This window comes from Megachile rotundata, chromosome 9 (genome assembly GCF_050947335.1).
Source record: "Megachile rotundata isolate GNS110a chromosome 9, iyMegRotu1, whole genome shotgun sequence".
NCBI classification, from domain to species: Eukaryota; Metazoa; Arthropoda; class Insecta; order Hymenoptera; family Megachilidae; genus Megachile; species Megachile rotundata.
Genome location: NC_134991.1, coordinates 2819202 through 2837262, shown reverse-complemented (window position 1 = coordinate 2837262; position 18061 = coordinate 2819202). Strand labels below are relative to the sequence as shown.

Below are 18061 nucleotides of genomic sequence, written 5' to 3'. Positions count from 1 at the left end.
TAAGCGAGGGTCTGCGTGCAAGATTCCGAGGATGCAAAGCGTAATCATTTGATTGCGGACACATCTAAGTCTTTGGACGCACTGTAGACTTCTCGTTATAACGGCGTAGATTACACTGAACTGAAAAATGCGAGTGTCGGAAGGCTACTCAACGGAGTCGAAGACTCCCCACCCTCACGGGCAAAGCGGCTACTGTGCAATTTAGCGTCAATACGATATTGAATTAACAAAGTTTCTTCCTATACGTAGTATGTATAAGAGGCAATGAAATTAATCATGCAGCGAAGTCAGTTACTCGTAGCACTATGGAACTGCAGAAGCGTAAAATCTTAGTGAACAGTAAAGGCTAAAAAGAAGCTAGATTCTTTTCGAAAATTTAGTCGCGTCTATGATATAATAATTTTAACAAAAACATGGTCGAAACCTGACTGCGAATTCGAAATCGAAGGTTTTAGAATAATCAGAAATGATCGGGAAAATAAGAAAGGCGGTGGTGTTGCTATTTTGATACGTAACGGATTGCGATATAAAAGAATATCAGAAATTTGTTGCAGAGATCGTCATTCGCAGTTTCTCGCAATAAAAGTAATAGGAGAAACGAATGACATTTTCATAGCTGGTTGTTACAGACCACCAAATAATCTCATTCGTTTACAAGATTGGAACGACTTCTTTAAACCATTGGAACGATAGTGGTAGCTTTGTATTGGCAGGAGATTTGAACGCACACCACCCATCGTGGAACTACATTAAAGCGAAACCTGATGACAATAAACTTCGGCAGCTTATTACTTATTACTGCTTCAAAGTACACATTCGTTTCTCCTATTACTTTTATTGCGAGAAACTGCGAATGACGATCTCTGCAACAAATTGCTGATATTCTTTCATATCGTAATCCGTTGCGTATCAGAATAACAACACCACCGCCTCTCTTATTTTCCCAATCATTTCTGATTATTCTAAAACCTTCGATTTCGAATTCGCAGTCAGGTTTCGACCATGTTTTTGTTAAAATTATTATATCATAGACGCGACTAAATTTTCGAAAAGAATCTAGCTTCTTTTTAGCCTTTACTGTTCGCTGAGATTTTACGCTTCTGCAGTTCCATAGTGCTACGAGTAACTGACTTCGCTGCATGATTAATTTCATTGCCTCTTGTATATACTACGTATAGGAATAAACTTTGTTGACGCAATATCGTATTGACGCTAAATTGCAGAGTAGCCGCTTTGCTCGTGAGGGTGGAGAGTAATCTACGTCGTTACAACGAGAGGTATACCGTGTGTCCAGAAACTTAGATGTGTCCGCAATCAAATGATTACGCTTTGCATCCTCGGGATCTTGTCCGCAGATTCCCGCTTGACTGGACTTTTGGGGACTTTGACAATTTTTCGGAACCAAGTCAAAGATCGCGGCTCGGAATTTCGCATGTTATATCATGTTGTTATATCTTCTACTCATAAACCCAAACGTTTACATACATGATTTAGTGAGTCAACCGCGTGTGTGTTGCGAAATTGTAGATAGCTGGAAGTGAATTATATTTATTCAAACATTTCAATATATGCTTTGTGTGAAAACTGTTTAATATGTTTGACCATTCTTATTTAAATCTTCAAAGTTGTGTACTACTAACGCATGCATTTGTATAGCAATTTTGTTATTAGCAAACAAGGCACGAATGCAGTATTGTTGAAAATCAGAAAGTTTGTTTCGAAACAATTACCAACAAGTTTATATTATGCTGGGAAATATGTGCAGTAGCTCTTGATAGGCCATATGAAATGGACGGACTACTCGGTGGTCTATGGACAGTATTGGATAGCGACGAATGCAAAATTAGTTGCCGAAAATTTGAAAGAAAATGTTTGCATGAAGGATAATGTGTACTTGGAATTGTTCTTTCTTTACATTATATTCTTGGTATCATATATCTATTCTGTTTTGCATTATGTTTCTACTTTATTTCTATTGCTTATTTTACATTAAAAATTTTCAGTACGTATGGTACAGCTTGAAGGATATAAATTTCATTTGGAAAGTCCCGACAATAAGCGAGATGATCGTACCCTTGTTACCTTTATATGTATTAAAACACGTAGTGATAGGTATAGAAACTCATACCGACCGTTGTAGGAGCTATACAAATTTATTCAAATATGGCTTCGTTCATTTAACGGTACATTACTTCACAAATTTTTCAGATCCCAAAAGTGGAGCTTGTACACAAACTATTGAATCATCGTGGCATGCTTTGCGAGCACGTTTAAATAGAGGTAGTATTAAAAAGTTTATTCATATAATTTTAGGATAATAGTTTTATTGAATACTATTAATATGTATACATGTTGTCCACATAGAAATATTGTCGGAGCGTGTTCGGTGTAATGTTTGGTGCAGACGGCAGTATTGAATACTATTAATGTATATACTGTGAATATGACAATGCTGTTGGCAATGTGTATTCAACAGGCCCGAAGATATAGATTATGCGTTTAAAACAGTCCACCCACTATACGTTTGTGTAGGGATTAATAGCGGAAAAGTAAAAAATTTTCGTTCGAGTCGCCAAAAATCGTTCTCACAGATGATTCCTTTTGAAAAGAGGAGCTTGTTTGCAAAATTTGACCAAAATCGGAACTTAACTGCATTCCGAAGTTTCGCCGAAAAAGCATTAAATAATTGTATGATCTATCTATACTGTATTTTGTCATGATGCAAAAGAGCATTGAATATTAAATGGTGCAAACTACGGTTACTGTCAGAATGTTATAATTATTTTATTTTAAGTTTATAGATTCTATAATAATTTAGATTTAAGTACAATATGATCGAAAAATATTGTTCTTTAATTAATATGTGTTTGAAGTAGCTGAGTTTGTAGAAAAATGCAGCTTTCTAATCACCAGATGTTAGATGCGAACTTATTTTGAAAATGGCGTCTCTTTACCTACATCTGTTAAGTCGATAAATTCAATTCTATTAAAAAGAAACTCCTTGAAGAATTCAAAATATTGCGTAGTTCCGGAAACAAATGACATTATTTTTCTTTTGAAACGCTGTACAAAGAGCATCAGTACTCTATCATTAAATTCTAGTTACAAAAATTAGTGTGCGGATATAGTAGAGTTCCTTTTATCTATTTTTGCTTTAATCAGTTTCTACTTTATCGTACAATGTTTTCATTGAAAGCTCTAATAAGAAAACAATTCATACATTATGCATCATATAGTTATTTGAGATAGGCAGTCTATATGTGGTATGAAAAAGGCTTCAAACAAAATAAGTTCCTTTATAAGATTTAATTTTCTAAAAATAAAGAAATCAATATGCTTTTAGTACATTCTAATTAATGTTAATGCTTATAACTTAACATAATTTAACATTTTGGCATGAAAAATACTATGCTTTATTTAACCTGTTAACCGAGGAATTCCCTTTTTAATTACGCAGCACACAACGGGCGCGAACTCTTTCACTAGAACGTACTTTCATATTATTATTTTTTTTTATTTGGAACATGTCCACCACTCTCAATAGCGAAATGATACCGATTTTCTCCGTGTCTTAAATTCTTGTCGAAACATGTATCGATGACTAATACCTTTGTTGTACGAAACTATACGTCCCACCCGTTCCAGAGCGCAACATATATTTTAAGGACGTATTCATACGTCCTACCCGTACACGCTATAGTTTATGTTTGACGTATTTATACGTCCCGCCCGGTTAACAGGTTAATATAACAAATTCGACCATGGAATCTCTGAAAAACTATGAGAATAGTAAAAGTACTGCACAATGTACCTCTTTAAATCATGCAACTTATCTATAAAAACTTGATATTTACAACACATACTTTATATGTTATTTGAAATAAACCTGTTACTTGATACTTTTTGAAATATGCAAGCTCTATAGACGATTCTATATACTGCTATGTTGTACTTATGTTTTAAATGAGAATAATAAGTATCATACATGGATCGTTGTAGTTATACTTATAACTTAATAATAATTGACATTTATTTTCAAATTGTCCAATAATTCATTTATATAGTATTGTGGTATATATTGTTGAATATAGTATACTTTATTGTCAAATTAAGGTATAGAGCATAAACATATTATATTTCTGATATATCGATAAAATTTCACAACGCTTCCTTTATTTATTTATTCTGTGAAAACATTTCGTACGCGAAATAAAATATAATTTTTTTTCTTTATACCGTTTTCTTCTGAAAAGTACTGTATTTTGAACAATACATATGTATATTTTCTGTTATAGTTTGTCCTACTATAGTATACTTACTAATAAAAAATGGACAACCTTACACTACGGTGCATAACTATAGCACCATCTACTATTTTAGTTGTTTTGTAATTCAGAGTTAAAATGCAAAAAATCAATTGATAGAGATGAAATGATATGGGTCGCAATAAATTTTATGTTAAGTCTCATTGAAGTTGCTCTTCTATTAGAAACGATATAATGGAAAATGTGATTTTGGCTTGTTGCGTAACTATAGCACCAATGTCATTAAATTCATTTCTCTCCATCCAGTTCAACTACAAACTCACTGAAGCTAAATAATTACATTCTTATTAAAATACAAATTAAAATTTGACAATACTCTTTGTTGAACAATGCCACGTAGTAGATATTTGACCAAAGAGGAGAAAGGTAAAATTTTGGCGTTTAACTAGTTAAGCGTGTTTGACGACTATATCCGTCATGGACATGTGGCAGAATTTTGTGTCATGACGACTATATCCGTCATGTGTAAAATTTTGTTACAATTTGATATTTAAATTGTAATTTTGGCGAAAACTAAATTTTATTCGTATATTGTAATATGTTTTAAATGTTTAGAGAGCAATACGAAATGAAATAAACAAATAAAAAATGTAAATGATTTGAGATGGATTCATGAATCTTTGAGAGTTAATTCGTCATAGCTTGAATATCACGACACACACTGGTGCGCGCTTTGCCAAAAGGTCGCCACGCTTAACTGGTTAAGGAGGATAAAATTAGTGTTCAGGAAATTGCCCTTAGGCTAGGGCGCTTACATAAAGTCGTTTTGATTTTCTTAAATAATTCCGTTAATTATGGCAATAATGAAAAGAATGGTCCAAAGAAAAAATTGAATCCCCGTACCAAACGAGCAATTGTAAAAGCAGCCAGTAACATCCAAAACAGCTGTAACCAAATTAAAATGCAACTCAACTTAAATATTTCACGATGGACAGTACGTCGAATTTTGAAATGTAATCCCAACATGGAGAAGCAGAAATTAAAATCAGCACCAAAACTTTTACCACGGCATAATGTTGCGAGGTTTGAATACGCTCGAGCGAACACGCATCGCGACTGGAAAAACTAACCTTAGGGTTAACCTTAGATGCCAAAATCTTTTTACACGAATTTACTTAAACTTCTATCATTGATAATAAGGTTATATTTTCGGATGAAAAAAAGTTTAATCTTGATGGTCTAAACAACTATAATTTATATTGGCGAGATCTCCGAAAACAACCACAATACTTTTCAAAAAGAAATTTTGGCGGACGAAGTGTTATGGTTTGGGGTGCCTTTTGCATTGATGGCATATTGTAATTGGCTTTTCCGTCGAAAAAGATAGGTTGTGGTGAGTACACCACAATTTTATCAGACAATTTGTTACCTTTTATAAACGCACATGATACAATTAATTGAACTTTCCAACAACCCTACTGTACACATCAGTCGGAAAACAGTATTATACATAGTTGGAAAGAAACAAAGTTAATGTTATTAAATGGCCAGCATGTTCACCACACCAAAACCCGATGGAAAATATTTGGGCCATTATTGTTCGAAAAGTTTATGTCGAAAATCAATAGTATGAAAATATTTTAGAACCAAAAAACGCAATACTAAAAGCATGTAATGAAATTAGCCACCGAATTTTTCAGAAACTCATCGAGAGCATGCCAGATAGAATTTTTCAACTTATAACAAAACAAGGAGGCCTTACAAGTTATTAAAATCATATTTGTGTGTACATATTTGACATTTATTCACATGGTGCTATAGTTATGCAACGATAAAAAATCAAACAAATTTTTACTGAAGTTCATTGTTCACTATACCCTTCAATTTCATATGGATGTTTTTTATGTATTGTTATTCCAAAGTCAGAATCTACTAGAAATATAGGTGGTGCTATAGTTCTGCACCGCAGTGTAGAATAGGCAAATATCTTTGTAATTAATGGGAGTGTGATTAAATTCCGGAAAACAATGCAATACTTCAATTACTTGAATTTTTTTTATAGTTGTTCGCTTGTAGAATTGCAAGATAATTGTCATTTTTATAGTATATTTTTTACGTCATCTAGTTCTTTTAAACATTTTACATTATATTACAAGACAATTTTAAAATATAGTGATTTACATTACGTTTTTGGTTCAAGCACAAATATTTCGTATAGAAAAATTAAAATATCTCTCGAGCGATTAACTTTGTTGTACGTGGTTAAGTTCTCATACTTATTTATGAAAATTGTTCCAAGCAATTTATTTGTACGGAGAAACTATAGTGTCTTATAAATAACAAATGGCTTTTAAATCTGGTGAAAAAACAAAATTGAGAAGAAAGTTTCTCTATTATTTTATCTATTTTTTAACACAGTATGTATCCTCGTTGAAACTTTATTTTTGCCATTCTCAATAATGGAAATAGATGTGTAATTAGACATTCACTTTGTAAATGGTAATATTATTAGTTATAATTATACTATTAGCTTCTTGGCAGGGGATATACATTAAATATAAATAACAATTTTAAACTTTAAATGTGTACTTATTACATATTAAATACACAGAAACGGAACAATTTACATCAATGCAATAGATTATATTATTTGATTGGTGAAGTAGGGAGTGATATTACTTGTTCTTATCAATTCCTTTATTTATTACATATGCAATTACATTACATATATCATATACTGCCGTAAAATTAAAAAAGCATAGGAGTAGGATATGAGAGATATAGGAACAATACTATGACTTCCGATTTTAGATTATTTTCTACCAAATTCGATACTGAGACCTCTGCAACTTTTATTGTAAGATTCTGTGGGCACTTCTACGAGATATTCAACTGACAATGAAATCAGAAGATTCTTTAAACTACGAATTTGATTTTTTCTACAATTTGCAATTGCGTATTTTTATCCCTCGAAACATTGTAAAATTATACGGTTATCTATTTTGTGTCAGTAACAAATATTAATTATACCTGAAATATGGAACAAAAACTTTTGACGATGTAAGACATTAAACAATTAGGAAAATCTACAGTGGAAAAGTGAAATAACAATTAAGGAGATGATTTAATGATGAATATTGACATTATATAACAGAATGCGTTAAATGTTACGTATCTAAAATATAAAATAACAAATATAGTTCGTATGCTCAGTACTAAACCAAACGTACGCGTACATATTTTTGCTTCTCACAAAGTATCTATGCATTTTTGCCTTACCTTATAATGCAATACAAAAATTCATTTAAGTAACATAATTTTATCACAAACTCGATTTGAAAAAGGTTAAAATACTCGTATTAAATCATGCTCCTATTTCACATAAATAACAAATCGATAAATATCCATTTTCGTTAATAAAATGGTCGAAAAAAAAACATATTCAACTCATATTTTCATGTTATCTGTATTTCAATAGTTTCTTTACACATTAATTACGCTAGTATTAACTATATTTTATAGCATTGATATAATTATAAATTACAGCAACAAATTAAAGTGGCATGCGTATCTTATCCATATACACCACAATTTTTGTACATTATTATCAGTTTGTAAAATTAATGAATATTATTGTACATGTTAAGTTTTTACAAACATTTTTGTTAAGACTGTAAGCTCTAAGATGGAATTAATACGTACGTGGTGTAATCAAAAAGAAACCGGACTCCGTTTGTTTTTTTACGGCGGTGTCCGATAACGTTTAGTAGCTTCGAGGGTCACTTCCCTATACTCTTATACACGAGTATACCAAATGTCATCAAGGAATAAATATTATGATGTGTGCTAAGAGCTATGTATTTAATAGAAATGCAGTTATGTAGTGCTGCGATTTAAAAGTAGACCTTTCAAAGAATAATTTGCAATCGCAAAGTTTTGAATCAAATTTCAAAAATATGTCACGTGAAAATTTAGAATGCTTCAGTAACTTTATGATAATAAGGCCTTGAGCGAAACTGAATGGGTGACTGGTTTCATAATTTCGAATTGGTCGAATGTAACTGGAAGACAGCGAGAAATCTGGAAAACTACGCACTAGCTCAGCTCAAGCAAATGTCAAGAAGATTAAGCAATTTATTCATGCTGACGTTTATTGTAATGTTTTGCGACGACTACGTGAATACATCCATTGGAAAAGATTATAGTTGTGAAGCAACCAAAAGTAGCATCACGGTAACACTTGTGCTCGTATGGCGATTAGAATGCGACAATGTTTAACTTTAAAGTAGGATAATTATTTAGAGTCAGGACTATATTATTAGTCGCTTATGTGCTAAAGATATTTAACAAATACTTAATTGATTAATATCAGTAGATTGATAATCTTACCACATTATGGGTTGAGTATTAACAATTTTTAAATCTGGAAATTCTTTAATTTGGAACTTTGGAGATTTGGAGATTTAGAAATTTGAGAATTCGGAAATCAAGGTCTTTGGGATATGGAAATTTGAAATTCTAGAAAGCTGAGAATTTGAAAAATTGAATGAGTTGTAATTAAGGGAATTAAGAATTAGAGAATTTGGAAGTTTGGAAATATAGAACTTTTGAAATTTCGAATTTTAAGATATGTAACTTTGGCGGTTCAACTAACTATGGTAGGGAGCTAGGAAAAGTAAAGGAGGGGGAGAACACGTTTCGTCTGGGACCTGCTACTAGACTCATCAGTAAGGCGTTCTAGCAGGCCCTTGCCTTAGACGCAGGATGTAAGGAAGGGATGGACAGGAACTATATACAGGGTGTTCGGCTACTGGTGGGCATAATTTTAGGGGGTGATAGCTGGGGTGATTCTGAACAACTTTTTCCTTTACTAAAAATCTGGTTAAAGCTTAGTTTTTGAATTATTAACACTAGGTTTACGGGATGCGTCATTTTGACGCATTTCGAACTTTTGTAGGAAAATTACAAAAACCGTTCGCATTTTTATTTCATCTCTTGTGCTGACTTTTATCCATTGATCGAGGTAAATATATATTGAAGTCTATTTTCTTCAAAAGCTTTGAAATATTGAAATTTGCTATGTGGTATACCTATCTCTACGGATGTGCGTCAATTTGACGCGATCGTAATGTAAATAAAATTTTTAGTAAATTAGTTCTACCTATGCAAAAATTACAACAATTATAAATATGAATGCAACGACAATGCCTTATAAACGACGGACTTCGTTAGTCCGGAGTCGCACACGGCCAGCTCAGCCGGGTTCAGACCCGGCGTTGCAGTACAAATCGCAGTTCGCAGGGTAGAGGGAAGTAAAAATATAAATGTAGAATATTGAAGTAATGTACTAAAATATTATTGAATAATAAAACTTTCTATAAATATATATCTCATATTTTCATTTCTCACTTGTAGTGTTTAATTATATTGATTTCTAAGTGGTTGTTTTTCTTTAAATATATGTATTCGTTCATGCGTCAAATTGACGCGTGTTCGTAGAGATAGGTATATCAGAAATGTCAGTAAACCTAGTGATAATGAAAAACACTGACCAATCAGAGCGCGAGAATAGCGCGCGCTCAGATGCGAGAGGGACGGGTGCAAGCGTGACGGTTGACCCTGGTCGTGAACAAACAAATCGCGCGATATCGGTAACATAGTTACCATCATCGGTTATACGTCAGCCGGTAAGTAGTTATAAAATTCACAACTATTAATAAGTATAAATTTATTAGCGAAACTAAGTGTATGGATTAAGCGAAAATAAAGGTAAAGATCAAGCGCAGTTTCTTTAGGTAATTAACAAAAATGATTATTTGTTTAACGACATAAAATTAAAGAATACTCGGACGGTTACCTCATGAGTGAATTTACGATGCGAGAATTCTTCATTAATTTTGAAGTATATCGTCGTATGACAAGAAACCTATTTACTCGCTAAAATCCACAAGAGCATATCAATACCCGCTCTATGGGATTGTCAAGTAAAAAGGGTGACTGTCATATTTGATGTTTTCCGTATAATAATGGTACAATTTTCGGAACCCACACTATACAAACACACAATCACACACGCACCATGATTGTCCAGTCCATAGTATCGAAATGTTAAAAATGTTAACCGTTTTTCCACATCAATTCGTTTACGAAAGTTCCTCACTCTGTACACACTACACATTATGCGTGATGAGTGATTCAAAGAAAAAAGTCAGTTATTGCAAGATGTATTATCGCGATCGCACAACACGTATTACCTATCATATTAAATTTATTTTATTTTCCACGCGTGTCCTCGAGACAGTAGGCAATCGAACCTCGTGAGAGTTATATCACGTATTTGTTATCGTTTTCCGTGTGATTGATTTTTATTAAAGTATTTACACTACCGTCCATAAGTATCCGGACACCAGCGAAATATGCATTCGCGTTGTATGAAAGTTATTCAAGTATCTGCAGCAGTAACTAAAATCGATTTTTTTTCTGCGAAGGTCAGAATACTGGAACGTTTTTCCATTGATAATTCTGGTTTGGAACTCATATCTCGATGGAAAAGAAGCTACAGACGAACTAAACCGAAACTGCAAGTCGAGTGCGTAGCGTTACCTCCATTCTTATCTCCATTGAGGGAACCTAAACATCTACCAACAGTTTACAAATACTTGAAACATATCGAAGAACCCTATGAATATGTTCTGCACTATACAATATTTGGACTTTGTACTTCTGGACATGAATTATACTTTCACACTTTCATTGTATAATTTGTACTTAAAAATTAATTCTATTGCGTTATGACACCTCTAAAAAGCTAGTAATAATTATTACAAATGATATGATAACCTTAAATACCTTTCGTACAAGGTTCAACTATGTTTTATGTTACGAAACGAAATGTCCGGATACTTATGGACGGTAGTGTATATATACCAATGGATTCATAATAAAATTCTCTTCATTTTTTGTTATTATGCAAATTTGAATAAATTGTAAAGTAAGGTTGTGAAAAATTTTTTTAAAAAAAGTAAATTACATTTTGCACAATTCAGTAACATCTTGTTATTATTAGCAAAAAACCATACAACTTTCCCTATTAGAAGTTTTTGTATATGACGTATGGTTTTCGAGATAGCCAAAACGGGTCGAAACTTTAAGGGGTCGTTTCACCCCTTAAACCCGCATCTTAGCCGATAAAAAAGATACGTGTCCCTTATTTTTGCCTGCTTAACAAACGTACGAAGTTTCATCAAAATTGGAGGGGGACACTTCTATGCTTTTCCTTGTAAGTTTCAATTGTGACTATGCTAAAGGTAACTTTGTGCTATCTACTTCACTGATGTATTTTCTTTCTTTAAGTCAAATTGTTTTAAATTTGTTGTGCCTTATTAAATCATAATCGTTCTTTCAAGTAGATATATCGTTTTTGTAACAATAAATTACATAATATACAATAATGTGTTTTTAAGAGATACTGCTAATAGGTACAAATTTTGCAACCTATTACTTTTGTCCTAATTGAAGCATTCTATTTTTTATGATTTGCAATTTAAGTATAGTCGATTATACATAAAAGAGTTCATGATATTATTTTCTTAAATGTTGCTTCCAATTTTTTTAATTTTAAAAATTCATGATAAATTTATGTTTATACGTATCTATGAAATTAGTAAAAGTATTATTTAAAAACATAATTTTAACTCACTGCTTTTTTATTATACTAAATATTCTACAGATAGAGACAGAAGTAACAAACATTTATTACAAAATGTTTTATTAAAAAAATTGGTACAACATATTTCAAGCTTTTAGACTTGATTATGACGTCCGATATACAAGGTTTGTTGTAATGTACTAATTATTCAAAAACTTTGCGCAAGTTAAAAATTATACATCCGAAAGACAAATTGTTACGTCTGTTTCTGACCTCCTCTATTTGTTACACAAAATGGCTGTACTTTGCAAGGTTGGCTTTCTTCATCAACATATATTTTTTATAGAAACAGAAATAACAATGTGCTATCAAATTTTACATATGAATTTCAAAATATTTGATGATTATGTAATAATTCTTTCAGATAATTTTTTATTATTATAAATTTATTATAAAGTATTTAAAAATGGCAGGATCAAATATTAGCGTGCGAGGAGGAACTGGATTTTTAGTTTACGAAGGTATCGCACAATCTCACATTCATAAATGTGGGATCGTAGGGTGAGTAGCGATCCGAATATAATGATACAATTTATTGGTACAATTTATTATTCGTCACAATGTCTCTCTTAGTACATACAATCTATTCGTCACAATGCTTCTCTTACACCGGCTCGAGCAAGATTCTATTCGTAACGAACATTCGCACGTAATCGTAACCGATTATCACGTGACCTCTATGCACTCTCTCACTCTCTCTCATACTTTCTTTCTAATTCTCTCTCACTCTCTCTCTCTTACTTTCTTTCCAATTCTCTCTCACACTCTCTCATACTCTCTCTTACTCTTCGTATCTCTCATAACCCATACACATAATTATTAATCCCACATAAATAACAATAAGAAAGGCAGATAATTTTGTAATCGATTGTACTTTTTTATTACGAAATATAATACAAAATTTGGCAATAAATTATTAAATATAGTGTATATGTACAAATATATTACTTAACATCTACATTAGAAACATCTGTAAGATAATACTGAACAATATGAAAATTACATTACAATTATTGTCTTTTATAAACATCTATTTGCTAATAATGATCGCTTTTTAAAATGGCATAGTCATTATTCTTAAGCGACAAATTATCACAAATTGCGTTGAAGAATCTTATATTAAAGTCACCTTTGAAACAAGGCAACTGAGAAGGTACTGTCAATATCAATAAATATTAACCGCTAATAATAAATAATCTTACATCTAAAACATCATAAATAAATATTAAACACTAACTCCAATAAATAAATAAATAAATAAATAAATATATAAAATAATGAGATGTTATCTAAATTTGCAATAAGTCGATTATCTCAAAGATCATCATTAAAAAAGTTGTTTCTCCGATCGTGCATATTGCTTGATAATCACGATCCATAAACACTAACAATAAGTCAGTTTGCACTGCTCATTTAACTCTCAATTGGCGCAGTCACCAATGCAGGATTTGCAGTTTAACACATTGAATACTGCTGTGAATACCGAAAGCTTATGCCGTGAATTACATATTATCGAACAATTGAGGAAAAGAAATTTTAAAAAATAATTTTAAAAATTATAAACTACTATGTTCCGACTAATTATAATTATAATGTACTTTACTATATTCGGTTTTCCCTGCAGAATTCAACGTGCTAAATTTAACTTTTACTTCTAAAAGTTCCTAAATTGTATATTATTGACTCGACTTTTATCGTTTAAAAATTAACCCTTTTCAGACTTCCAAATTTTGATCTATAAACTTGTTCGAGTCCATTATCGAGTCCATTTGTGCGAGACCACTCTACTACTTTACAGAATTGTTAAGTGTAAACTAATATACTTCGCAGCATTTACATTATTTGATGAGTATCTACAGTTACTTAGATAATCAAGGAGTAGATTATCTAAATAAATTTTTAAATAATTATGTTGGAAGGTACTGTTGATACAGTCCACATAATCCGAACAAGGGTTAAACTTAGTTCGCACCGTCGTCGTTGACGATGTCCCGTGTTATCATTATTATTTCTCGAGCTTCATGTTACTTGACGGGATTTTTTAGTTATTGAAAACATGCTTCCAGGCGTGTAAGTAATTTCTGTACTTGAGAAGTACGCCCCAGTCACGAACCATTCTTCTGGTATCATCCACGGGATGTCTTTCAGTCCTGCTCATAATACTTCTCTCCACTCGAGATGGAACTCGAAGAAATGGCAGTGCAACGATGTTGCTTTCCACTTCGCACAACATCATCATTAAATAAGACTGTGTTGCTTCGAGCGCTTGGTAGACCTTCGGGTTCGTCTCGTCTTCTATCAGTTCCTCGAAGGCAACTGCGAATTTCTGAAGATCCATATGTAACTTAGGAAAATTGTTGGCGATCTGCAACAAAATTACATTTTTGATATAGCACTGTTAGTCTGCAAGTCGAGTTGATGAAATATGTTGCCAGCAAAGACATACAATTTTACTCAATTTTTATCTTTTTCTGATTTGTAACATTGTAGTGTAATTATATATTTTCTTGAAATCTCAGTTTTTGAAATAGTATTACGTATTTGTGATGTGCATATGACCATACGATTAATTTTGAAATTACTTTAAGTAATACAAGGACTTGAAAAGCACATTTTCATGTAAGTTACTCAAAATTTTACGATACGTAAATTTTTCACTTAAAGAGAATATATTTTACGGAACCTTTCCTTTCATGATTGAAAAACAATTTTTAGTAGAGCTATGCAATGAAATTTAAATATTTCTATATAAAAAAAAAATTATACCAATTTTGTGATCTCTGTGTATTTCCTGATAATACGTGTGTGCAAAAGTTCTATCCACCCTATTTCCATAATAAAAGCTATTACGATAGTAAAATATTAAACTTTATAGAAATATTAAAGCTATAATATTTGAAATTTTTTGCATTTGCAATGCGATTAAATATTAATATTTAACGCGTTAAACCTTATTTTATTTACATACTATGAAACATTGCTACTAATCGTCAAGACATTTTAATATTACCAATTGTTGTATTACAAAAAGGAGTAGAACTTTGGCATATTATGTGTTTACTTGATACTACTTTCTAACATAAGAGTATGAAACATTAACACTGGTCATTACATCACTTTGACACTGGCAATTGGTGTACTTGTTATATAAATTTTGTATTTACGTTTCGCGATGTAAAACAGATAATGATCGCTTTTTAAAATGGCGTAGTCATTATAAAATGTAGTCATCATTAGATTTTTGCCACATTATGTATTTATTTGATATTCCTTTATGACATAAAAACACTTCATAACTTGATACTCCATATAACATAAGTATGAAACATTAATACTGGCGATTAAAACATTTTGATATTACTAATCGTTATTGCACTCGTTATTTAAATTACATACTTATATTCCGCGTCGTAAAAAGGGGCAGAACTTTGGCACATAAATTAGAATGAAGCAGGAGTGGCGCGTCTAGGAGCAGTGAAAGGCACCGCGCGGTCTGAGTAACGCAACGTGGCGATCCAAAGTGAATGAAAAAGCATCGAAAGAGATAAAGTGAACGTCAGAGAGTACCCGTAGCATTATCACGGATGCGTTATCAGCGTGCACGCATCACGGCAGAAGACAAGCGGCGATTACGCAGTCCCGTGATCCGGCGAGCATAAGCGGTGTACGGCGGGGTTTGCGTTGCGCGCGCAAATCTCGAACTGCCGTGCACACTTCTGCTTGCCTGCTACTTTATAATAATTACCGTCTCATTAAAATTTGTTATTTAACGTTACGTTAATTAATTGCAACATCCAACGGTCAATTGATTCGTTGCTGAAAATTCGCGCCAACCGCGGTTTACCTGTTACCGTACGGCCGATGCATTCGCTGACGCCACCTCAACGAAAGCGAGGGACAGCTAATGACCAGCAAATTAACACCATAAAAGAGGATCATTGCATAGCTTTCATTATGTCTTTACGGAAGTTTCGACGCAATGATCCGTCAAACTCGTCGATGATTATATGTAAGCATACAACAAGGCTTACCGTCAACGGCTGGGCGTTCTTTAGCCTCTTGATCATGCCCACGTCCTTCTCGCCCGGAATCCAGTTGGGAATATACTGGTGTTCGTGAACACCGATCCGTACCCTCTCGTAAAGGAAGTCGTAGTCTCGGTTCAAGTAATCATTCATCGCCAATCCATGTTGAAGCTTGAGGCTTTCTATGAGAGATCCAACCTCTTCGTCGAGGTTTGAAGTTGAAGCCATCTCTATTTCTAACTCCACACCGCACGGTAAGTGCCATGTCGGTACAGTTGATCTGGTGTGCCTTCTAGGGGCGCTGGATGCAACAGCTAATATGAAGATCAACAGGTATCCACGTGTTACGAACATTTTCTTGGTTTCTTCACGGCACTAGTAAAGACGATGTTAACGATTGGCGTGAGATCGTGAACTGAGATTGTCAAACTCTCATGCTTCCAGCTTATATATGGGATTGTGTAAACAGTCGTACAGACGTACGCAAGCACGTTCGGACGGTGGGGTGGCAGCTTATGTTTTGTCCAAGTTTTTACCGTTTAAGCAGAGTTCCGACGGAGTCGCGACTGAGTTTGCCTTCTTCCGGGAAGCAGATTTTTCGAAAACATGTTCCACGATTTCACTAAATCAGAATAGTGGCCATTGTAGGGCAATGGCGTCTTGAAAATAATTGTTTCGATACAAACGGATGGCGCCGATTGCGATATACGTCACTCTATTTACAATTCTGTAATCGACACGATGATGCGACCGATTAGGTGTGTCATATCGCGAAGAGTTAAGAGACCTGTAATCGCATTCACGTTATCGTGAATTTATCATCAGTTACAAACCGAGCCTTGTGACGTATTTCCCGTAGTATGATCTCAATATCATATGAAGCCAAAATTGGACACTATTATATTTTGATTTGTGGCAATAAAATTGATTTTAAAAGATCTTACAATTATATTTAATAAGTTTGTATTTGTTTAAATTTGCAAACTGTTCAGAGTTACACATTTAAATGTTACACATTTTAATTAATTATATTTATTTATTTGAATCAACCGTATAGTTCACTTTAAAGATTCGTAACATTTAGTTCATATAAATTTATAAACGTAATTAATAATAATTTATATTAATTTATAAAGTTAATTTATAAAGGTAGTACTTATCACTCGCAAGATGAAATCGATAAGCCCCACAATATAATAGGCTCCCCATTTTTTTTTAATTTTTACTATATGAAAAACGTTGTACATGAGAAAGTAAAGGTTTATTAAATGTCGTAATGAAAATAAACGTATGTAATACGGCACGCTATGAAAGTAATCATTCAGAATCTAGTCGTTTCATTTTCCACTTGCAGCCTTGCAAAATTAAAATTTTTCTTCTTGTAGTCATTCGAATATTAAGTCATTAATGGTCCCACTGCATTCGTCTGGATAATCGATTTTTAAGCAACAATTGGTACTGATAAATCTATTAATAGGCTTTTGGTACATGAAGTGTACCAAATAACATTAATCAAAAGTTTACGACAGGATTGTCAATTTCAAACTTCGCTTCAATATATCCTATAAACGCTAATATACTAGAATTCACACAACATCTTAAACATTAATATACTACAATTTGCACAACACTTTAAGCACTAATATATTACAATTAATATAATCTGTTAATTAAATATTGTTTATATTTGTCTGTCATAAGATCTTGTCAGACATTTGATAATCAATAATGTAATATTATTGCTTAATAAGCAGTAAAATTCTTTTTCTCGTTTTTTTTTTTTGGATCACAATGTGCACTAGAAGATAGAAACATTGTTCCCCAGTTGAAATAGCAATGTAGCTAAAATTGCATCGTAAATTTTCTAATTTTGTACAACGTTTCCATCATCAGGACAACTACATAGGTATCCAAAATTATCGGTATGACGTGTTCACTTAAACACGAATGGCCGCTATCGGATAGACATCATGAATTACGTGAATTCTAAAGATTATAGATGTTTCAATTTTCTTCGAAACATTGACGATACCTGTCGCCTTGCATTTACAGCATTTGCAGAC

The 18061-nt window shown here is 32.8% G+C and overlaps 1 protein-coding gene and 1 long non-coding RNA gene across 2 annotated transcripts; one reads left to right on the top strand and one right to left on the bottom strand.

The window, feature by feature from the left end:
- Window positions 1–8130: 8130 nt before the first annotated feature.
- On the top strand, window positions 8131–11628 carry LOC143265150 (uncharacterized). The gene is made up of 3 exons (XR_013039337.1): window positions 8131–9288; window positions 9825–9952; window positions 10754–11628. It is a non-coding gene; the product is annotated as an uncharacterized LOC143265150 (long non-coding RNA).
- Window positions 11629–12134: 506 nt separating this feature from the next.
- On the bottom strand, window positions 12135–16446 carry LOC105663295 (uncharacterized). Its single transcript, XM_076535603.1, has 2 exons — window positions 16005–16446; window positions 12135–14338 (listed from the first exon to the last, which is right to left on the bottom strand). The coding sequence occupies exons 1-2, from the start codon at window positions 16350–16352 to the stop codon at window positions 14015–14017; spliced, it is 672 nt and encodes a 223-aa protein (XP_076391718.1). The 5' UTR covers window positions 16353–16446; the 3' UTR covers window positions 12135–14014.
- Window positions 16447–18061: the final 1615 nt, after the last annotated feature.